General features: G+C 40.6%; 1 protein-coding gene across 3 annotated transcripts in view; it reads left to right on the plus strand.

Moving 5' to 3' along the window:
• Positions 1-23,473, plus strand: part of ITPR2 (inositol 1,4,5-trisphosphate receptor type 2) — a 240,651-nt gene that overhangs the window by 100,791 nt on the left and 116,387 nt on the right. For all 3 annotated transcript variants that reach the window (XM_057370513.1, XM_057370515.1, XM_057370514.1), the window contains 8 exons: positions 737-826; positions 986-1,111; positions 2,301-2,423; positions 3,915-4,115; positions 7,522-7,773; positions 9,194-9,319; positions 14,220-14,348; positions 14,929-15,049. In XM_057370513.1, the coding sequence (XP_057226496.1) occupies positions 737-826; positions 986-1,111; positions 2,301-2,423; positions 3,915-4,115; positions 7,522-7,773; positions 9,194-9,319; positions 14,220-14,348; positions 14,929-15,049 (1,168 nt within the window). The remainder of the gene's footprint in view (positions 1-736; positions 827-985; positions 1,112-2,300; positions 2,424-3,914; positions 4,116-7,521; positions 7,774-9,193; positions 9,320-14,219; positions 14,349-14,928; positions 15,050-23,473) is intronic.

Raw genomic sequence — 23,473 nt, forward strand, 5'->3', positions numbered from 1 at the left:
ACATTCTCCCCTGTTTTGATTGAGATGCATGCATGGAAAGGTGTGTGGGTGTTGGCAGTTRCTTGCTGACTTGATTTCTCTTATTTATCATACCCAGCTGGGGCTTTCCAGGAGCCAAGGCCCAGAGCATACGGCGTCATGACTTGATGCTGCAGTTTAACATATGGTTTCTATTTGTTTTTTTAAATCTTTTCCTGCATCATCCAGAGACAGGAGCAGAAGCATCCCCTTTGGGGAGGAACATCTCTAATTTCCGCGTGCTACTTGTTCCTGTGCTGTTAAGGACTCCACCCTGCTTAACTGCAGAGGTTGTCTTAAGCTCTTTCTCCAGACTCCTTAGTGTTCACATACAGATTTTGTAATCCTTCCAGCTGTATTACAGATTCTTGGAACATGTGGTCACTACTGAAATACACTTTTGGTCCATCTTCTTGCAGTGTTTAAATTCCTTGGTGTGTCTGTTCTGCGATTTAGGGACATGCTCTCTTTCAAAATGATCAGGAACATGAAGGCATAGAGTAATTGCCTCAAATTACCTTGGAAATTTGAAACAAATGTAGGACTTGAATGCAAATCTTTTCACTGGTGGATAAAGAATAAATGAGTCATTCTTTATTACCTGTGTTATGTCAATTCCTTATGAGCTGCTGGGATACTTTGTCACTTACTGCTATTAAACACAATTAATTCAATAAATTGCAATAAATCTCCACTTGTCATGTGTTCTTTATTACAGGAGTCAAACATTTTGAGCCCAATACAGGATGGGACCAAAAAACCCCAGATAGACAGCATYAAAAGCAATAACTACAATATTGTTAAAGAGGTTGGTATATCTGCCAAGAAACTTGCTTGACATACYTATTTGATTAGAAGATTTAGTAATTATTTTGAAATAAAGTATCTTTCTTTGGGTTTGTGGGACAGGACTGGTTCTTTTCTTGCTTGGATGCTTATTTACTTGGGTTTTTTTTATTATTCACAGATTTTGATTCGACTCAGCAGACTTTGCATTCAGAATAAAAAATGTCGGAATCAGCAGCAACGTTTACTGAAAAATATGGGTGCCCACTTGGTCGTCTTGGACCTTCTGCAGATTCCCTATGAAAAGGTTATTTTCATAACTTCAGTGGCAGAGAACATGAACTCAGGGAAGGGACAGGCTTTAGGGGGCCCAAGAATCAATGGGAATATTTTTTTAACAGCTGAATTGTCAGCTATGGTAAAAACCTGAAATCATGATGTCATCTTCTACCTTAATAATAGCAAGTTTGGACTCAGTTTAAACACAGCTGCATGCATGGTTTTATTTAAAATTTGACTTTTGCTGCCTTGGATACCTGAACATCACAGCACTGTCATTCCTGTGTCCATTYCTGAACCAGGCAGACCTTAGGCCGGCTGTCACTTTTTGGTAGGAAGTATTGGTTTAGTGGAGTTCCTGGCAGGAARTCTAAATCCCACTGGGTACCGCTGTGGGAGCTGTTGCAGACAAATCAGATGGACCCAAAGCCTTCATGGATCAAATGAGAAACAACCTCTTTGTTTCTGTGGTGGATGTCTCTAACCACTTGCCATTTTTTCACAAGATAACATGATTTTGTACTGATTCGGTGGAACTGAGCATACAAATGAGTGAACTAGATAGGCTTTAAAAGAACACATCTTTCTGGATCTTCTAGGAATCACYGAGAGGAGGTAAAACCTCTTCTGGGCTGTATTTTCCTGAGTGTTATGTTTTAGACACTGGGTTCAGCTATTGTCAGAAAAATAATGCTTGTCCATACAGGTGGTTCATCAAATCRTACTTAGAATACTACATGAGAGGAATATAAAATGGGGATGAAACCAGACATATATTTCTGTGGGAGTGTGTGTATRAACACATGCACACATACATCTGTTTCTTTATGCAACTATATAGAAGTCAAACCTTTGCCAAAGCTTAAAATTAATGCAGAGAGTTGGGGTTTATTTATTTATTTATTTATTTATTTATTTTAAATCAAGCGCCTTAGCAATTTTTTTTTAACTAGGAAATTTTAATCACAAAGGAGGAAGTCTTACTTTAAATTCATGCTCCTACTTGTGATCCCCTATTGTCAGGTTGATTCAGAGTAAGGTACAGCTGCTGATGGACTCTGAAGGAAACTRCATCAGTTGCTTTTGCCAGAGGGGGAATTCCTGCCCTATAAAGGCTCAGGAGAATTGGTTTGTTCCTGGCTGAATTGATGTTGTGTGGTTTTAACAAGTATGTTTAGGTACAACCAGCTGATTTTGTTTGTCCTTTCTTCCTGCAGAGTGATGAAAAGATGAATGAAGTTATGAATCTAGCCCACACCTTCCTTCAGAATTTCTGTCGAGGAAATCCTCAGAATCAAGTTCTCCTCCACAAAAATCTCAACTTGTTCTTAACTCCAGGGGTAAGTATTTCATTTGAAGTAGAATATGATAATTGGAATTAAATTTGGGCTTGCTGAAAAATCCCAGTGCTAAATAAATATTTTCACTAAATTATGCCTCCCCTCCYCTMTCCTCTCTTCKMTCCCTTAGTGTTGCTCTTTATGTCATTTGCTTTAATGCTGCCATTTTAAAAGCGGAAAACAATATTACCTTTGGGGTTTTCTGGAAGTATCTATGAATATGTGTCACATCATTGTATTGAACATGATTCTGACGTTATTCATCCTGACTCACTCACTGGTGGATTGTAAAGTCAAGGTAGAAGGTGCTGTGACTGCTGTCATGAAGCTTCTGTGACAACAGAATCAGACCCATACATTTTTGTWGACAATGCTCCCATTTGATTCAGCTAATCTAAAGTTCGACCTTCTGTTAATTCATTGTCTTTACAATACACGTTTTTATCACAKTCCCTCTGTATATATTTGTATGTGTTTACATATTCTCTGATAAAATGACACTTGCTCAGTGGATTTACTGGGCAAAACATGCTTTCATTAGAAGGAGTTGTGAGTGTGAGGATTGTAGACTTTGGCCTACAGTTATTCTGTTGTCTGTTTTTACTGATGTTCTTTGGGACATAAGTGAACAGCTCTGAGCTGACCACAGAGRGAMCCARTGYCCAGATTCCATCATATCCAGCACASACTTAATTYGRGTGCCAAGGATGGAGCTTGCTTGCACTYRTRTTYCTGTTCTTTTGAAGCTGATTTCCTGATCATCCTGGTTATTGTGCTTTTGTGCACACTGTGGAGCAAACTTGGTGTGGATTCCTTTCAGGGGACACTAAACAGACACATATGCTCTAGGAGCACAGCTGAGCCTCATAAGCCTTTGGTCTAAGGAATCAACCTAGAGCAAAAGCTCCAAGAATGCACAAAGTCTGAGTCTGTGTCCTCAGCAGCATCCCTTCATGCTCCATATATATTCGTCTTGTTCCTATGCTACTCCCGGATATACAGCCCCAGGTACCCTCTGGAGTAAATATGGAAAGATATTCTCTATGAGAGTGATCAGGCTGTATGTGCAGGGATTTGCGTGCTGGAAATGCCTCCTCTGTCAGCCACAGAGAGAGCCACAGCAGCTCCTCCTCTCATTTGGTGGCCTCATTGCAGTTTGTTGGTGAGTGGGACCAGTGTGGTCTCAGGTGTCTTATATTCCAAAGACTTTGTAGTGTGCTGTAGCAGCATATAGTGTGTGTCTGTCTTCACCTTCCACATGGACACAGGTTTGGTTTATGTGCACTTTAGGACTGCTTGTTCTCACAGGGAAGCGTGGAGAAATCCCATGATGACTGGGAAGCTGGACCCCAAAGTCATTGAAAATGGCTGGTGCCCATTRGATTTCTCCAGTTTCCTGTTACCAATGAGCCTTCCTCTACTCGGGAGTTCTCCCTCAACAACCTCAAAGTGGATCTGCTCCGCTCACAAGGCTGTTTCTGATCTGTTTAGCTCCTGGAAGCTGAGACCATGAGGCACATCTTCATGAATAATTACCTCCTGTGCAACGAGATCAGCGAGAGGGTGGTGCAGCACTTYGTGCACTGCATCGAGACCCACGGCCGGCACGTGGAGTACCTGCGATTCCTGCAGACCATCGTGAAAGCAGATGGCAAATACGTGAAAAAATGCCAGGACATGGTAATGACAGAGGTAAGCAAAGGCTTCACATGCTAATCACTCGAGTATTTTGAGGCTGTTTTTCCTGCTCTTGATACCAATGAGATATAATGGCACCCTCGCTTTAGAATTTTAAGCAGCATCACAAATAATGAATATTTTAGCAGACRTTTTTGGGAGTTTGATCTAATTTTGTAAGGCCATCTGTATAACTACTAGAAAGAAAACATGAGTGTTAGCATGGTGATACAGAGATGTCTATTTGTAGATGATGTAGCATGGAAATCTCAGAGTTACATAAACCTTCATTTTCCTGTAATGTAATTTAGGATCACTTTTACCCACTCTTGTGGCATGGATTTGCCATATAAGAGGCTCTTAGCTCCGTGGATTTGTCTAAATAGTGTTGCAGACCATTTTTTTAGCATGTAGCAATTCTACATGCCAGTTTCTGCCTTTTTCGTTGGTTTTGTTTTATTTCAAAGCATTTCTGTGAGGATCACTAGAGCTACTCTAGCTTTAACTAGCTAGATTCAGAGTCTGACCCAGTAAATTCCACCAAGTGGTTTGTGAACAAATCTTAATGCCAATAAATTTCCCAGAAAAACACCTAATTGACTTCTCTGCAATTAGGATTTGATATATAGTGAGCAGGATAAACGAAGTCTTCAACTTGCAGACACTCGTGCATTTAACAGTAATTATGTTAACAGTTCCTTGAGATTAATAAGTGGGTAAAGTTGAATATGGTGGGAAGTCATGGTAAGATCAGAGTATAAGGAGCATTTTTATTTACTTTACAAAGTGCTTTTTTTTTTGGCTTGGTTTGGTTTGGTTTTTTTAAGAGATGTCTTCACAAAGAAATCGCAGATAAGCTCTAGCTTTTTGTGGTATGAACTAAACTAAACCCCACTGAAATTTTATTCCACAGCAACAAGAGGAAAAACTTCTAATTAAGAAAATAAAGCTCCTGCCTACATGGGTAACCTTTAATGAAATTCACTTCAACCTTTTCAATTTGACTGAAGTATTTTAACATGCAATATCMATTACAAGCCTTTGATTTATGTAATTCAAACATTTCTTGTGCCTTTGTGGTTTGWGATTTTTCTGCTTCCACCAAAGGCTTGTGTAGTGTTTTTTTTATCATCAAACAAAATTTTTGGATTTTTCTCTATTTAAATATATTTTGTTAYTGACCTATAACAGCACAAAGATAAATTGTCATATTGCATTTTCAAYGTGACTCCATGATGAAAGCAAAATTGAACTTGGTTATGACATTCACATTAGGTCCTGCMGGATTTTGCTGGGGGGAGGGAGCAACCCTATTTTGATGAAAGAGGGTAAGATAATGATCTGTTTTTCAAAAAGTAGGAAATTACAGGTAAGTAGTTATGATTTCTTAGAAAAGGATCCTAATTGTGAAACTTGAATGGCATTGGAATGGCAATCCACTCTAAAGGGAACAAATGGCTGCAATTTGCCACAGAGTCAGGACAGTTTCTCAGCAAAAATCTGCGATATGCTTTGTGACCTTAAACAAGTGGTGTAGCTCTTCCTGTGCCTCCAGATGGGGCACATAAACAATTTACCACAAGACAAGATAGAACCTGACTGTACAGCTGGCCTCAACTCCTCCTGTGTTTCCTTCCACCCACAGGAAGTATATTGTAGCTTATTCCTGTTTGCTGGGAATGAGGAATAAATYCTATATTTACATGTTCTACACAGATGAAGGAGCACCATGGCAAGAGAATACTGTCATAAAATACATTGAACATCCCCAGTCTGGCTGATTCCCTTGTTCTCATCTCCTTGGTCTCCATGTCTGCAATGATGTTTACCAACCTGAAGGGCTCCTTRGGGCACTTTTTCTCATTACAAGCATCATTTGAAGATGAACCGTACCTATCAGTGCAAACACAGTTACAGAAGGGAAAGCAGAATTTACTTTGAGCCAGATCAATGTGTCAGCAGAGTTTTCTATCACCTGTAGTATTCTGGAGTAATATTTCACAGAGCATCAACAGCTACTCCAATACTGACCAGCCTTTATTATATTTCCATAGAGTTCTTAACTCACAGAAAATATACTATAATGGAAGAAAATGCTGCTGGGTTGTTTTGTACCAAGCTCTTGTCCCTTTAATTTTTTTTTTCTATGCTGTGGATTGTCCAGAAAATGTCTGAAAAGTCATGGGTACAGAAATACTTTAGAAACCCCAAGATAACTGAGAAATAAGAATTGCAGGAACAACTAGATTCACAATTCACTCCAGCCAAATGTCAAAGTRAAAATAAGCAAGAAATGGGGAAAGYACAAACAGAAAAGCTGTGAATTCAAAATTTGAAGTGTTGAAACCCTGGAAAGTGTAATGAAATGTTTCTTGACTTTTCATTCCAGGAGACTAATTTTAATTCCTGTTCTGGCTGCTTTCCCATTTCTCAGCAGCTCCAGCAACCTCTATGCCTACCCTTGAATTGAGTAAGCTGGGATTTCATGTCATGTATGGACTGGAATAGGTCAAGTGCCTAATTCACAAAATACGTGAGACTTTTGAGTTGCCAGGGCATGTTCTGTACTGGGAGGGGGTTTGTGGGAGTTTTTTTTCACCCACATTGAGAGTGGATTGTGCTTAAAAGGACAATGATGGAGAGAGGATTCCAAACAGGATTAGAGCAAAACTCTCCAGTGAGATGTGCTGAGATGGGGCTGCCGGCATCCAGCACTGCTCTGGATCCTCTTGAGATGAGCAGTGCACTTGTAGCAGAGTCAAATATGTATCACATACAACAGTTTTCTGTTAAATGAAAATGCTGACATGCATTGATAAAGTTATGACCCATTGGCCAAATTTGGGTGGGAAAGATCGTCCTTTGTTTCCAATGCAGAGCAAATGTGGGAAAAAGTTGGGTGCAATTCCTGGTGAGCCACAGGCTTTTTGTGTGAGGCAGCATGGAAGATTCAATCTCACTGCACCTCAAGTGTCTATCTATAAAACAGGAAAAATAATGCATCCTGGCCCCCCAGCAGGAGGTCAGGATAATTAATTAACTGCACACAAACATYGAGATGGTAGGAATAATAAGGATGGCATGCTGTCTTAGGTAAAGATAGAGCTCTGCAGAAATGAAACCTCGAATTCAGCTCGCATTAGTGCATTCCTTGGTGAGTTATTCTGGATTTGTACTTGTGTAGATAAAAGCAGAAGTCTGCCTTGGATATTGTTTTATGCTCATTTGGTAAGCCACAGGAGAGTAATTTCTGTTTGGTTGTTAGGGTTTTAGTTAGAGAATCTTTTTATACTTAGAGATAGAACTAAATAAGAAATTAGGAAAATCATAGCATCATTTAGGTTGGAAAAGATGCTTAAAATCATTGGGTCCAAAATKACTGCAGCACAGGGTGCTCAAAACCTTGTGATCTCTTTCTCAGCTGATAAATGGCGGCGAAGATGTGTTGATATTCTACAATGACAGAGCATCATTCCCAGTCCTGCTCCAGATGATGTGTTCGGAGCGAGACCGAGCCGAYGAGAGCGGGCCCTTGGCGTATCACATCACCCTGGTGGAGCTGCTGGCAGCCTGCACMGAGGGGAAGAACGTGTACACAGAGATCAAGTGCAATTCACTGCTGCCACTGGATGATATYGTGAGGGTAGTGACCCACGATGACTGCATTCCTGAGGTACGATTCACGGAGGGAGGAAGCAGACTGAGCATTTTTAGGAATTCAGACAATGTTTTGTTGTTTATAATGTACTGACTAGTTGAATATTTGCACAGGAAACGGGCTGGAAATGGATGGTGCTTCTTAAGATGAGTAAGTGAGAAAGGATAGACAGTATTTATTCCACAGAAAATTCCTCGCCCGTTATGCTTTGTTTGTCAGCTTTCTTGGCTTTGTCCAGCTACTGTCAGAGTTTAATGCTCTTGTAACTTCTGGCTGTAGCTGTGAAGAYCCAGTGCAGTGGTTGGTCAAGCCAATGTTTTGCCAATGCCTGAATTTGTTGGGAATGTTGGACAAAATTCTATCCATGCTGAAGTCAGTGGGAATTTGGGTGAAGTCTCATTTTATTAAACTCAATTGCAGTCCCGCARATATTTTTATTCACTGCATATGAAGGCACTGTTCTGCACCTGTCATGCTAAAGTGGGACTGTGATACTGTCTGGTGGGAAAATGGGGCTCAAAACAACAGAATTGGGGCCTGCAGGAGTTAAAACTCACTCTGTGCCAAGAAAATTGCCCTTGTGATCAACTGAATCTTTTATTGAAAAAAAAATGTTTGCTTTGCTTGAAAGTTCCTCTTAACATTAATTTTAACAGATGAGAATTAAAAAACAAAACCCAAACAAATGAAACCTAAAGGCCTGATCTGAGTTTTCTTTCTCTGCATTAAACATTTACAACTATCTCTCCTCCTTTGACTGTGACAAATTTTCAGTGCATCTGCATATGTTTATATTTAATCTAYACATTTTGGGCACTGAATATCCATTTTTATGCTGTGCACATGCYGGAGAGAAGCACCACTGCAGTCCTTCTCCTAAACCTTGTGCTGCCATTGCTGCAGTCCCAGTGCTCCTGTGACAACCTTTCTCTGTCATTTAGATCCCAAATGCAAGTGCTGCATCAGGATTGTGGCAATATAGGGACTGCAGTTCCGGCTCTGCTAAAGACTTTTTATTTTATATTTGGCAAGCCTGTCACAAGGCTTCARCCCACTGCAGTCAACTGGCAAGTGCAGGGGTGTCCTGCATTTTGACAGCCCCTGGCTCTGAAGCCCAGGGTTTGCTAGCCTTAATATCAGTTAAATATCAGAATTACTGGTTTGTTTTGTGGGGGTTTTGTCATTAGAGTAAGGTTGTTTGCAAAACCTTTTCATTTTTCTTCCTGTGGTTTTTCAGTAAGCACATGAAGGCATGTGTTGCCCTGATYCTCTTTAAATCTTCAGAGCCAAATATATGCATTATTATGGCTATRAATGTTTGTTAGTACTGGAAGGTTCATCTGTATTGTTTCAGTATTTTTGCAGATAGAAAACATCACGTTAATTTTTTTTATTCTTTCATTTCACAGTGATTGTGTTTTTACTGTTCCTGCAGGTGAAAATTGCCTATGTTAATTTTGTTAACCACTGTTATGTGGACACTGAAGTGGAAATGAAAGAAATCTATGCCAGTAACCATATTTGGAAGCTGTTTGAGAACTTCCTTGTTGATATGGCAAGGGTAAGCTTCACCAGGTGTTAAATATTACAGAATACTCATGGGTGACAACTGAAMTAACAATAACTTTTTTTGGTGAATTCCTTTTATTATGTTAACTCTTTTTATTCAAAGCTGACAGTAGGATAAGTGTGGTTGGTTGGTTGGTTGGTTTGTTTGTTCAACAAAGAGTCATTACTAAGTTCTTTATCATCATTTAACCTGCTACTAACTAGCAGCCTTCCCTTTCTAGAAGGGCATCTTAGAACCCAAATTCTCTTTTCTTTCAGAGACATAAATCAGGTGTGTGTACATGCCTTTGTACATCTTCTGAGAATGTGTGTCACATGTCATTATGGTGGTGACCAAAAAAACCCCACATCTGTAATCTCTTCCTTTACTCTGTTGTTATAGTGGGGATCAGGGATCAAGATCTTCTTTGGGTCATGTTCCTTCTTTAACCTCTGTTTTTGTCTTTTATTCTCCTGTCACTGCATTCTCACTGCTGATGTGAAAGGCAGGTGCAGAGCTATGGTCCCTCAGAATACTAACTCAAATATAAATTACAGCTACAAGATGACAGGGCACAGTCAGGCCCACCATTCCTGTGGTCCCCAGTGAGATTCACTGTGTTARTACTTGTTGAATTAAATTTTAAGTTACAAGTTCAATTAAGCTTCATTTTCTAGGTATTGTGGGGGCAGAAAACAAGGGAAATCTTATGACTTCCACAGGGATTAAATACAATAGTAGAGTCATGAGGAGAAGCCAGTATGACATAATGAGTATGGCCTACACTACACATCCTTTTCTAGGAGGTTAATGMTTCTTGCAATTATAAATAATAACAATATTGATGCCAAGCAATGGTGTTGCTCTTTCTGCTCAGGAAGTAGAAGCACAGCTTTCTGGGTTTTCCCCAGTTCACWGTCCAGTACATTTTATAATATTTAAGTTCTYGYTCCTTGCATCCTTAATTTTGTTGAMATGAARWAAAAAAGGGTTAAAGAATCTCCATTCGGTCTGCAGCGGACATTGACCCCAAAATAATAGTGTGCTACCAAATAATTTCTATGACACCTATGGGGAGAAAATACTATGAATTCTGGCTAAAAGAAGAATGAATGCACAGACTTGTGCTGTACAATAGGCACTGGGACCTGTTCATTTCTCAGTGAAACAGAAATCTTATGAATAGTTGASRGYTTTTCTTTYGTGGTTGGTTTTTCRGTTTTTGGTCATTTTTGCCCCTGGGAGCAGGTTATGGCTGTAATGRTTTTGCTGGKTTTTTTTTGKTKTTTTTKGTTTTGTTTTGGTTTTTTTTTTTTTTTCATGGTAGCCATTTTYAGCAGTAATTAGTCCTCTACAAACSCTGTTTTCTTGCTGTTTTGTCCCTGTGGTTGKGTTATACACTGAAAGCCTTTCTGGGYAAAATRACCTTGGTTGAAAATTAGGATGAGAAACATCCTTGGAGGAGTTTTAACCTTACTGGCTTTACCTCGAGAAGTATTTTCTTCTATTTAATTCCCTTTCTGGGCTGCCCTTTTCTGACATGTCCTGACCCTGACTTCCCAARCAGACTATCCCTCCTCCCTAGCCCTTGAACCTGGCCAATTTTCTGTGCCCCTGGGCTAGAAGCAGACAAGTAGAAAGAGAGCTCTGTCCAGGTTTCCTCTCATGAGCCTGGAAACAARCTGCACTGTGCTAAATGCTGCAGGGCTGTCCTGCTGCTGACAGCCACTGAGCTTGTTTTCACACACCCCTTTCAGAAGAGAAATTAGACCCCAGGTCTTCAGAGGTGAAGAGGGAAGGATTAATGGTGCATTTTGTGTGYGGGTGCAGTTGGCAAAATGCAGGTTTATTTTGCTCTTCTGTGAGCATGTCAGAAGTGTTCTGCCTTCCTGCTTTCCAGCCATGGATAGCTGTAATTTCCAGGTTATRGAGAGTATTTGTGCAGATTTGGTGTTCTGGAGCCCCGACAGAGCCCATGTTATAAATATATCAGCRTTCTGTAGCTATCAGGACAGTTAGAATGCTGTCAGCCTCATGAAAGATGTTACAATAGCTTTCAAAGCATTTAGAAAAAGAGCCCTTTGATCCTCTGTGTTCCAGTGAGCTAAAAGGGATGCTTTTGCGTGGGGGAAGGGGAAATGCTTTTCTTTTAGCTGCTACAAATGCCTGTCAGTGGGTGAGTTTGTGAGCTTTGAGTCTGTTATTGGAGAGCACCAAGGTGAAAGACGGAGAGTGTTATCCTCAGGTTGGATTCCTTCTGTTTTAGATATATATTAAAAAAAAAAAAAAAACAAACTGAATTTTTTTGTTATCCTCTTCTGGCTTGAGGAGTGAAATATTTAGTCCCCAACTGTCATTTTCCTTTCAACAAGGTGATGCATTGCAAAGCAGGCATGAGGCGGATCCCTGCAGAAAGTGGGTTTGCCAAAAGCCGTCGCGCTTTCAAACCGTTCCTACGGTTCCTGCCAACCTACTTTCTCCTGTGTGTGACTTACAGCGCTGTGCTRAGCAAAGTGGGTGCTGCTGAAGGAAAGGCTTCCCTTTCCTGCGTGTGGCCCAGCCTGTGTAAGTCAGCAGCTGTAGTCTGAGCAGGATTAAAGAAAAGAGCTGGGATCTGACAGCTGTAAAGTCATCCTGGCTTTCTCTGCAGAATTTTTGAAGTATTATTCATGTGAGTTTTGGTCCCAAAGCCTCTTAAGGGGTTTTTAAACACTGCTTTCTCAATCCTCATCTCCATTTCATGCATTTCAGGTCTTTTTTCTTCCAYGGAGGAAGATTTTTCAGTCCCCAAAGGGCAGAGGGATAAGAACAAATGAGAGGATTTCCAAATTCCTTCGGTGCTAGGAATTTTTCAGGCTGGTGTTGGAGCAGAGTGGCATCCCCACATATGGCTCTACTTTTCAGGCAACTGAAGGGGAAAGCTTAAAATTGTTTTGGAATTTAGTTTTGGTGATTTCTGAATTCACTGTGCTAGCACTGCAAAGCTCTGTCTTCCTATTGGGATTGCAAGTACTGAGCTCAGAGCTACTGGTTCCAGCCAAAATTGGCATGCCAATTAATTAAAAGCAAAAGAACTTCCAGAGATTTTTAGAACTATGATCTCTTTTTTTTTTTTTTAAAAAAAAGAATTTTTAAACAAGCTTTGATTATTAACTGAATAATTTATCTTCCTGAGGACTGGGGGGTAGTAGTGGTGTCACACTTTTCCCAAAACAGAAGGGCTGAAGAGTTTGCTATTTCATTTTAGCCTCTTGCTTTTCTGACCAAAATCTTTCCTGAGGTGACAACAAATGCACTCTGTGGAGGTATGAGTGGTTTACCTGACACATTTTAGATAAGCAGACAAGCAAACTCCTCAAGATGCCTCATTTGTCTAGGCTGCAGTTTCTCTTTGGCTTTTCTTCTGCCTACTACATGACAATGCTTGTGTGYTAGACCCAAGGTGCTTCTGTGATCCCTTGAGCTCTGTCACACCCTGAAYACAGGTGCTTTTGGATGTCTTGTCAGTAAACTTCCTTAAAACAGTCCTGGTGAAATTGCTGTCTTGTGGTGACAGTRGCAGTGTGTAATTAGAGAGAATCTTTGCCCTGTGTGAGATTCAGGTGCTGTGTGGGTTATCTCTCTGTTTCTGTCACCAATTTTCCTCTGTGACCCTTAAGCAATTCACTCAGCTCCYCTGGACTCCCAGTCCCTGAAGAGATGTAATGGTAAGTGTGCACCACTCAGGTTTGTGATTATGTGTTAAATGCACAGATGGCAATGAAAAGGCTGCCCCTGGAGTCTGTACACAAAATAAATTCTGCTTTTCCATAGATTCCCTAGAACATTGCAGTTGTCTCTGGCTTGTGTAGGTGAAAGAGAAAACAACTCTACCTTCATTTCTTGYTGAACATGACTACAACAGCTTAATTAAAGGCTGTTGGAGAGGTAGTATGACTACAGTCTGTACTCCTCATTTGTCCAGTCTTGGCTTTCTCACTGTTCTTGGCTCTCTSCAGACTCCTTTCAGTACTGTGTACRCTGACATGTGCAAAGTTAATGTGACTCTGTAGAGATGTTCACAAGTGGTGAAGAGAAATAAAGAAAATACTGAAGGATGTAATCCACCCCAGTAATTCTTCCCTTTCTTTAAGTGTGACATCTTTAYGCAGCCACAAACCTTTAGTGTCGCACCAAAGGGAGTGGTTAGGAGCCTTTTGTACAAATCTGCCCACTTCCTCCCACCCTTTAATCATCCTTCTGTGCTCCAGAGTTGTCCTGGTATCATCCATTCCCTGCTWTCATTGTTTTAGCTTGGCTTCTATATTTTCCCCATGTGGCTTCCCTAAGAATTGCTGCCAGTCTTCCACTACCATCCTAAAGGCTGTTGGTATTGAGCGTGCTGTTTCCCTTCTTTSCCTCCTTTTAAACATTTTTCCTGCAAATGAGCTTCATGTCTGCCATCCAATTGTGGTGATTAATTGCTGAGAGAAGCTAAATGTTGTATGAAATCTTTCTAACYTCAGTTGTTTGTGTCTCATCTGTCTCTGAAGCATCTTCCAACCAGCCCYGCAGTGGGAGGAAAGGTCCATTTTCTTCTTGAATCTGTCTAAATGTGTAAGTGGCATGCAGTATGCTGACTTAGGGGGATCTTTCCTTCATGGTGTGGGAAAGAACAGGCAGGCAGCCAGAAAGAGCTAGTTTAGAAGAGAAGGATATTCAAAAGACAACATGGACCTCCAAGAAGAAAGATAAGCTATCACAAATCTAGCTTGGACTCTTAACATAGTTATCACTGATAGATTTTGTGTAAAAATCTTTTGTTTTTACATTAAGAAGAAATATCAGAAGTACTATAATAAATACAAAATAATGAAGCTTGCTTATTGGAAAGAGCTAAATCTCATTGTTTCCTCCTCCTTCTTCCCTGCAGGTTTGTAACACAACCACGGATCGTAAACATGCAGACACATCTCTGGAGAAATATGTCACTGAGCCTGTCATGAACATTGTGAGTGGCTTCTTCAATTCACCATTTTCAGATAACAGCACCAGCCTCCAGGTAAGGAGCAGAGACACAGACAAATAAGTTATTTGGATYGTTAATGAGATATCTTCTGCTACCAGCTGGAATAGGAATGCTGTCTCTTTTCATCCTCCTTTAATTTCTCTGTCCTCTCTTACATCACTGATTACTAGCTTAATTCCTCTTTAAAACACTTAATTTTAATCACTTACTTCTCTAAACCTGACAGCTCAGTGGGGTCAGATTTACTTCTGCCTCTTGKGAATTCATTGGAGGGGGTATCCTTGCAGAATAATCTTTGTATTTGTGTGAGGGAAATGCTCTGTTCACAGATGGGAGACATATTTGAAAATGGGGAAGACTCTTCTGTCCTTCTGGTCTGTACTGTGGTTTTTTTTATATCAGTGGCAATCTGATGACAAATGGCATGATTTGGCCTTTTTAGAGGTGCAGCATTGATTTCTGCTCCTGCCAGACCTAAAGATCAAAGAGAATTTAAAGGAGCTATAACTTGAGTCTACAAGCTAAAACCCCCTTGGTTTACGTTGTGTCAAACCCTAGGGCTGCTGTGAGGAGATCCTTAAGGATAAAATTCCATATTTGTTTTTGTTTTCAGACACACCAGCCTGTTTTTATTCAGCTGCTGCAGTCTGCTTTTAGAATTTACAACTGTACCTGGCCAAACCCAACGCAGAAAGCCTCGGTGGAGTCATGTATCAAGACTTTGGCTGAAGTGGGTAGGTGCCAGGTTTCACTTTGATTATTGCTCTTTGTGTTTAAAGATCTGACTTGAGGTTTAGCATTTTTTAATTTGACTCTACCATGCTGAAATGGTGGACAGTRGTGATTTCAGAAATCCTGGCTTCTGAGGTTGAATTCTTCCTTCTTTTATAACCCATTCAAATCTGCCCCATCATATAGGGTTCTTAAGGTGAAACTGGTAGGTTAGAGGGATGAGCTTGCTAAGCGAGTGATGGTTGAACTTTCAACCATCAATTTTAATTTGATGCTTGAAACTTTTGATGGTTTTAACTCTTCAATATCAAGCAAGTTATAATATTAAATCACAACATAAGCAAAGGTGTCCCTGTTCAAGTTTTTTAAAACTTCTTATCCTACATTAAAAAAAACTATTCTTCACCAGAACACAGCTAAGACTGGCAAAAGTTAATTAAGTTAAATTGCCATAAATATGATTTTTAGTCTTCTGCTATGACAGAATGAAGGATTATTCAATATAGTTTCCAAAAGTCAGTGATGCTGATTGTTTGTCGAATGAGGTTCTGCTCAGTGTGAATGAAAGCTGAGTAGAGGCAGAAATACGTAGAATCTGGCTAAATTCTATTGTTGATACACTTATTTTAAAATATTAATAAATAATGATAAAACAATATGAGAGGATCCCTGAGCCATCTGCAGCAGTGTAACAATCAACTCTAAATTTAGATTTTTGGAATAGCTTTACAAAAGTATCATTTTACATTTTAGCCAAAACATCTCATTAACTTTTTGTGCGAATGTGAATAAGCAGTTGCCTAAAAATTTAGCAACCTTCAATTGTTTTATTTGTTGTGCAAATGATTTAATTATGGATCCATCTGGCAAGAGAACTTTGGAAGTTGAAGATATTTAATTTCYTTTATGCTACAGCTACTACAGTCTCACATAAAGTTCCATCTCTACAAATCCTTGTTTGTGTGTTTAACACTTATGTCCTTGCTTTTCTCTGGCATTTCTGGAAACAGTCATCAATAAATTACTTCCTTTGGGAGTCTGGGGAAGGGGGGATAAGTAGGGCAGGTGAGAGTGTGTTTGAGACAAACCATGCCTTCTGTGTGCTCGTAGATAGCTCAATGTCTTCACTTCTGTAGAGCTGCACCAAAATCAAATCCTRGCTCAGAGGGGTCATTGTGTTACCTCACACAAGATGAGTGTGTTTGGAGATATCTCAGCATGGGTTTTTTTCCCCTTTGGCTATGTGCCTACAGCACACAGCTGATTCTGGCATGAAAAATTCCCAGCAAATTCCAGAGATCCAGGGCTYTGCAAATTGCCAGATGAGTCAGGCCAGGGTCTCATTGGGCATTCTCTTCTCCCAAGGAGCATTGTGCTAGGACAAGAAGAAATGGCCTCAAGTTGCACCAGGGGCGGTTTAGGTTGGGTATTAGGAAAAAGTTCTTCATGGAAAGGGTTRTCAAGCACTAGAACAGGCTGCCCTGGAAAGTGGTTGAGTCATCACCCCTGGGGATATTTAAAAGTTGTGCAGACGTGGCACTTAGAGACGTGGTGTAGTGGTGGACTTGGCACTGTTAGGTTACTGGTTGGACTCTATCTTAAAGGTCTTTTCCAACCTAAATTATTCTATGATTCTGTAATGTTGGGACAACCAAGCTGAACTTGTCCCCACAGCAGCTTGACAGGGAAACCACAGGTCACCCTAAGGGGATGGCAGATCCAGCYTCATGCCAGGTGTGGCAGCATGTGAAAGGATTGGTGGTCTTTGGTGGGKAGTCTGTGTACCTCTTGTTTCTGGGGGATCCAGGAATGGCTGATGTCTGGAGTTTGCTTCAGATATGTGACTTAGTTCCCTATTTGTGGAATTTAATTTCTACCTTCCCTACAGTCCTTTCTTTTGTTCAGGTTTTGTTTTTTTTTTGTTTTTTTTTTTTTTTTTTTTTTTTTTTTTTTTTTTTTTTTTTTTTTTTTTTTTTTTTAGAAAAAACTCTCATGATGTCGTATGGGTCCAACCTCATTCTTGCTACTCTGCCTTCCCACTCCTGGGACCCCTGCCATGCTTTGGGCACTCTCAGGTGTGACAAAGTGGAGCTGAGCTGTCGGTGAAGGGCATCACTCCGTGTCCTCCTCTGGGACTTCTCTGCAGCAGGAGAAGGAATAGAGAGGCTGAGAACCCCCTGGGGGTGCCATGGGCTGGCAGCCTCAGAGCAGCKCCCTGAAGGCRCAYGCCAGCATCCCCASTGGTGATTTCCTTGCCCATATCATRACAACCATTTGGGGATTCATCACTAATAGCGATATGCCACACGGTAAAATTGTGTCATGTCAGACAATTGCCACGTTTTTATTTAGTGTTTTATTTTGTCAGTGCAGAAAGGGAGAGTAAGGAAAGAGGTGAGGGGGATTTCCTCAAAGAGCAAKTTAGCCAGAGAAGAAGTGGAAGCAGAGTTTTTGATAAACACCTCTGTGCAAAATTTACCGGGACAGGGAAGATTTTAACTGTGGGTGATACTTGGTGTTTTTAGGCACGGTGGCAAACGTGTCTTGCCTGGCTCAATTGAGTAGGCCTGCTCTTCTCTGTGGAAATATTTGGGAAAAATGCCCCAGCTGAGGGTACCAAAGGCTTTTACAGCCAAARCCCTTCTGTGATTGCAGTGTATGCCTGGTGCCTTTCTCTGTCGGGTGTTCCACTGTCCAAAATGATGCTTGGCTTTGAGAAGCCAGAGACATCTTCCATGACACAAACATAGCAGCCTCCTAGTGCCTCTTTTGCTGGCTGTGTATGTGGACCTTTTTTTCCCTCTTCTGACTTGAGAATCTGACAGCTTTAATGTTAGGGCCTTCGTGTTTCACAGCAGGGCTTTAAAAAGCCTCTAAAAWTTTTTTGCCTATATCAGAAAGATGGAGTATTGGACAGATTTACAGCAGGGACTAAAGACTGCTACAAGAAAATAAGTGTAGTGTAGAGTTGAAGGAACAAACATGATTTTTTTGTTGGTGGTGTCATTGCCCTGGATTTACAAATGAATCTCAGGGGGAAGAGAGATCCTACACAGATTTCCCAAGATATCAAAGATCCATATGATGATTTGCTTTAAAAAGACCCACTTCAGAGCAAGTTTAAGCAACATGCACTCTGCCCAGTTCTTCCTGGTTGTTGCTGGCAGGTGGGTGCAAGCACTGCCTCAAGAGCTTAAGATCATTGCATTTCCCTTCTGATGAGCTCTCTAAGAATGTACATTACCTCCCAGGTCAACAAAAGGATATTTTACAGAAGAGTATATTTTTTTAACACTGGTAGTTCAACTACACCACAGGGAGAAAATACATAAACTTTTCACTTGCTGCTTTGTCTCCAGGCAGTTTCCTGCCTCCAGTTCAGCAGGAAGCTTAGAGGCTTTGCTCCTCTTCCTCAGCAGACCCCTCTGTGGTTCCAGGAAGTTTGGAACACACAGATACTGATGGGCACCAGGTTTTTATTGCCTGGGAGACATCTGGCTGCTTGGCATAAATAGAAAGCCTTATGAAATAGTATACATATATTTATGTGACTTGTTCATATGGATTTCTGAAGCAGGTTATCACAGTAGTGARAATGAACACGTTACACATACATCACTTTTGCCTTTTCTCTGTTGTTACATAGGACTGAACTTTAGCTTGAAAATGCAGACCAGAAAATGTATGATCCAAACAACTCCCATCTCCCTGGTAAAAAAAGCAACAAATGAAAAATGTTTAAAAGTTCCCCAGACCCTTTGTGAAAAGAGAGGAACTAGGACATCTAACCATTAAATTGATTTCGAATKAATTCATTATCAAGGCAGTTTCAGTCTGTGCACTTTATGATCTTTGCAAGGTTGAGAATGGTGGAGGCCAGTCTCAAAGTTTGCATTTCAAACCACATACTGTCCTTCCGTAAAGACTGGAGAATACCTCCTATCCTCACAACTAAAGGTTGTATATCTTAAATTGCATATCCTACATGGCATTGGAGCYGGGTCATTCTCCCAGGGCTGACCAATCCTTCAGGACCCATGCAAAGAACTGTCTTTGCTTCTTAATTAAGCATAGCTTCTTGTATATTCATCTCTGAGYATCAGTTTTCTGGTACAAGGGCAAAGGTGCTTGTCTCACACTCTGGTCTCTGTAGTATCCATTAGTTTTCTCCCTCGTGTTTTTAAAAATTGAACCTTCCCTTTGACACTGTGTATATCCCAAGAATGTAGTCTGTGTGTGCCTGTGCTGTGACCACCAATAATGAAATAATTGGAATTTCCCAGACGAGTAAACTGTGCCAGATAAAAACCTGCATTTTGTTAGACTATGTCTCTTGGCAGACCCTTTAAAAAAAAAAAAACAAAAACTTGTTAGCAAGCCAAATTGCATTAGTCATATCAGATTAGGATCTTGTGCAGGAGAAGCAAAAGGAGAATTCTTGTTTCCATCCTACAAAATTTGAGGTGAGCCCTGTAAGATTGCCATTTCCTAAGTTGAAAACTGGAACAGGTACAGAGGAAGCACTGCTGTGGTGGTCAGGGGAAAGGAGAACTGTGTTCCAGGAGGGGAATTCAGAACCCCCATGTGTTTTGCCTAGCAAAACACAGACCTGTGTTGTTGCTCTTTAAAAGTACTTAAGAAGATAGATAGTCACAGAGACATTTAAGCTGAAGGACAGTGCTGACCCAAAACCAACTGGACATAAATTACACTAGGTTGTAAATAACCTAAATAAATTTAGATTGTAAATCAGAGGATTGGAACCAACTTTGGAAGGATGTCCTTGGTCRATGGGCTGAGAGAAAGTGGAGGGAGGAGGGGTGGCAGATAAGCTGCCTTCATTTTAAATGGGGCTCAATAAATTTTTCCAAAGATATTAAAGAACATGGGTTGTCTGAAACCAAGAGCATATGGTCTGAAGGTGTAGTGAAGTCCTTTCTACTTGAGTATTTATTCTCTAATTTAAAGTCACCAATACMTTCTTGTATGGAATCCAAAAAAACCTCTCCCGTGGCTCTTCTTGRCCATCTTTATGCCCTCTAAAGCCCTTTACTTTTCCCTCACAAATGACAAATAGAAAACATTGAACATAAAATCTAGGTCACATTTTATTGCTTCTTTGGAATTATTATGAGTATTTTAATGTCCATATAGATGAATTTTCATRTAACAATTTTTTTCAGTCCTGAAAATACGTTTACTTCACTTCCCATTTGAATTTTAAAATCTTTTTTTCCATTTTATAAAAAGCTAGACCTTCATTTTCAATTTTTAGTTCAAATAAAATAATTATCCTGTTGTTACTTTTTTGACAGCAAGAAGAATACATTTCAGATGAAGCACATATTTTATTCTATTTTAACTGTTTGTGTTTCCCTAATTGCAAGAAAAATTCAATGATGATCTTTTTACAGGCTGATAAATATTTTAGCATAGATTTTCTGTTGGAAAAAAACATCCAAGTGAAGGGTACAAGATTGGCAGGTTTGTGTCTTGTCTACACAAAGCTTTTATTTCCCTTAAAAAGTCTTGCTGTCGCTAGCATTAGTGTCTCTCCATCCAAATGCATTTGTTAAGCAGTCAGTAAATGATTAAGGAGCTGGAGGGACTGATTTATGGAACAAAATTAATTGAACTAAATATGCATCGCTCCGTTACGTGACAACTGGGAAGCGTGGGAGAACATGATAGATCTGTCTGCGACTACCAGGGGGTGTAAACTGTGAGCAGAGGAAAGGATTCACAGCCAGGTACTGCTGAGGCTTTCTCCTGACCCACATTGCCCATTATACCCCTCCCTGAGGGGTTCTTACTGTTGAAATGCCTGTGTGTCCCCCTCAAAATCCACTCCAGGGACGGTTTAGGGTTAATTAGCTGTGAAGCCACTACACCCTGTTGTATTTTGTCTATACTGCAAAAGCTAATGGAGTGAAATTTAAAATTAGGGAGCAATAGGCAGAATCAGTGAGAATAGCAAAGTTCCTCATGGCAAGGTAGATTATTCTGAAGAATGGGCTTCCAAGGAAAATTACAGACAARGGCCACTTCCTGGAAATCCTTACAACTAAATTGGTCCTCAGGCAGCAGCACAGTGAAAGGATGGTGCTTCAGGAGGCATTCCTGAAATAGGTCCAATTGCTTCTGTGAAGAGAACTATATGCAGGTAATTTAACAAAATAACACCCGGGCCCATTTCACCCTGTGGGAGCAGCGGGACTGTGCTCCTAGGACTGTGCTGGAGTCTCGCTCRCTCCTCAAGAGCACCTTGATTTTTAGCTACTTTATTCTTGACATTCATGGMGCCCTTTTCTTTTGAGTCTCCGAGTACTTTTTCATTGTTTAAGGAGTAAGGGGGAGGAAAGCTGCTGATGCACTGGATACCCACAGAACCATCCAGCAAAGGGCAGAACATTTTGCTGTGACCTGGCTGAATTCATGGCACCTCGTTTCTTATCATTGCCACAGGTCCTGTTTGCTCGCTCATCTTGGCTCTCTTGTTGAGAGATAATTGGGAGCAGCAGATTGAGAGTTAGTAGTTCAAAGGATTTCCCCGAAATTCTATCTCCTCTGACACTGGCAAAACGATGTCATGTATTCAGGGTGTAATTAGCCCTGTGCATGCTGCCCTARGTGAGAATTGGGCACTTATAAGCCTGAGATGTGCCCTCCACTGCAGGGCAGAATTTACCTTTGCTGRAGACATCACAGAATCACACAATATTCTGACTTGGAAGGGACCCAAARGATCATTGAGTCCATCCTGGTAAATATCCTGCTGGATATTTACGTGCAGATAGCCAGGTAGCTTTTTCCAACTTCACCAGTCAGATAAAAGACAGAATTTTACCCCCTCTTGGCTCCTTTGTCTACCAGCTCTAACTGTACTTTGCAAGTTTGAGTGCTGTCCAAAAGTATTTCTAAGTGGAACAAAAATAAACATGCTTTTAAATATTTGATGTTGATACTTTAAGGGAGATTGACACATTTTGAAGAGGAAAGCAGCCTACAACACCTAAATTAAAAATAAATATTTATGTTCACATTTGTTCATCAGCTTTCCAAAATGTAAAAATATGTTTCATGTTGTTTTAAATAATGAAATGTGAAACAAATGAAAGATAAACTTTCTACAAGCTGCAAAGAAATAAGAAGACAAAGGCTTTGTTTATAGCTTAGACTTCAACAGTGCCCTTTGACAACCAATACAAATCTTAATTACAAATGGAATTATACATGTAAGAACTGCTCATAACAAAGGAATATTTTTTTCTCTCTCTGGTTTTCTTTGTGATAGTTTTAATTAGCTGCAACTCTTTGAACAATCATAGTCCTTGACTGCTCCTCAGACACTGATGGAAGTTGTTAACTTCAAATGGCATCTATAGGACTGCAGAAGTCTAGGTTTTCCTCTGAGCAGTGTGCTCCCCATTGCTAAATTTATTCTTCGATATATCAGGACTCTGCATACATTCCACTTAATTGAGAAGTAAGCATTGTCCAGTAACATTCCAGTGATTGACATTAGGACACAATAAATTGGAGTAATAGGCTGCAGCACCCTACCCACACTGGCAGAACTTTAATGGACTTCTCTAGTAAAATAAGCAGCAACAGGGCAAATGTGTTTTGAAAAATAGCCCAGTCAAATTATATGGAAAAACAATCATTAGAAATAATGGCCAGCCATACATGGCATTTTCCACACGTTAATCAGGAGCCTGCCTTCAAAACAAATGGAGAGTGGAAAGGAAAACTCAATTTGTGTCTTCCCAGCTTGACCTAAAATTTTTTTTTATACATTCCCTGCGGCCAACCATTTAAAAGAAATGCTACCAGGAATGGAATTACAGAGCTCTCCTCCATCCCAGTGGAACAGCCTGGTCCACAGGGGAAGCCCCCCATCCTGCATCAGGATACAGCCTTGCAGTGGGAAGAGAGGAGAGTGCCCTGAACCTGCAGAATCCATTAGAGGGATGAGAGTGCCCCTGACACGGCACCCTTGCCACAGTCGCTAAGGCTGGGGGTTGAGGTGTCACAGGCAGATTTAGGTTTATACTAAAAGCTGTCATTCCRATCTAGTACTGAGGGGAAGAGAAAGTTTGTGCCTGGGATCTGTGACTCACTGTGCTTGGCAGCACTGCAGCCTTCATTCATCAGAGCTGTGCGCTGCCTCTGCCTGCACGTCCTCCCGTGGGGTTGGCTGCATGGGCTGTTTGGGAAAGAAGGGCATCTGCTGACTTCACAGCTTCAAGACTTAAAGTTTTGTATGTTTTAAGATCTAGGAGGGAGGGAGGGAAGGGTGGAATATTTTTGATGCCTTCCCCCACTGTGGAARGCCCTTTAGTGTGGAATGGTGGGGAAATGCCACAGAGAAACTTCGTGCAGAACTGCAATTTGGGCTAATGGTTTTTCAAAATTCACCTTGT

This window comes from Malurus melanocephalus, unplaced genomic scaffold (assembly GCF_030028575.1).
Source record: "Malurus melanocephalus ecotype Western Australia unplaced genomic scaffold, MMel_1.1 scaffold_128, whole genome shotgun sequence".
NCBI lineage: Eukaryota > Metazoa > Chordata > Aves > Passeriformes > Maluridae > Malurus > Malurus melanocephalus.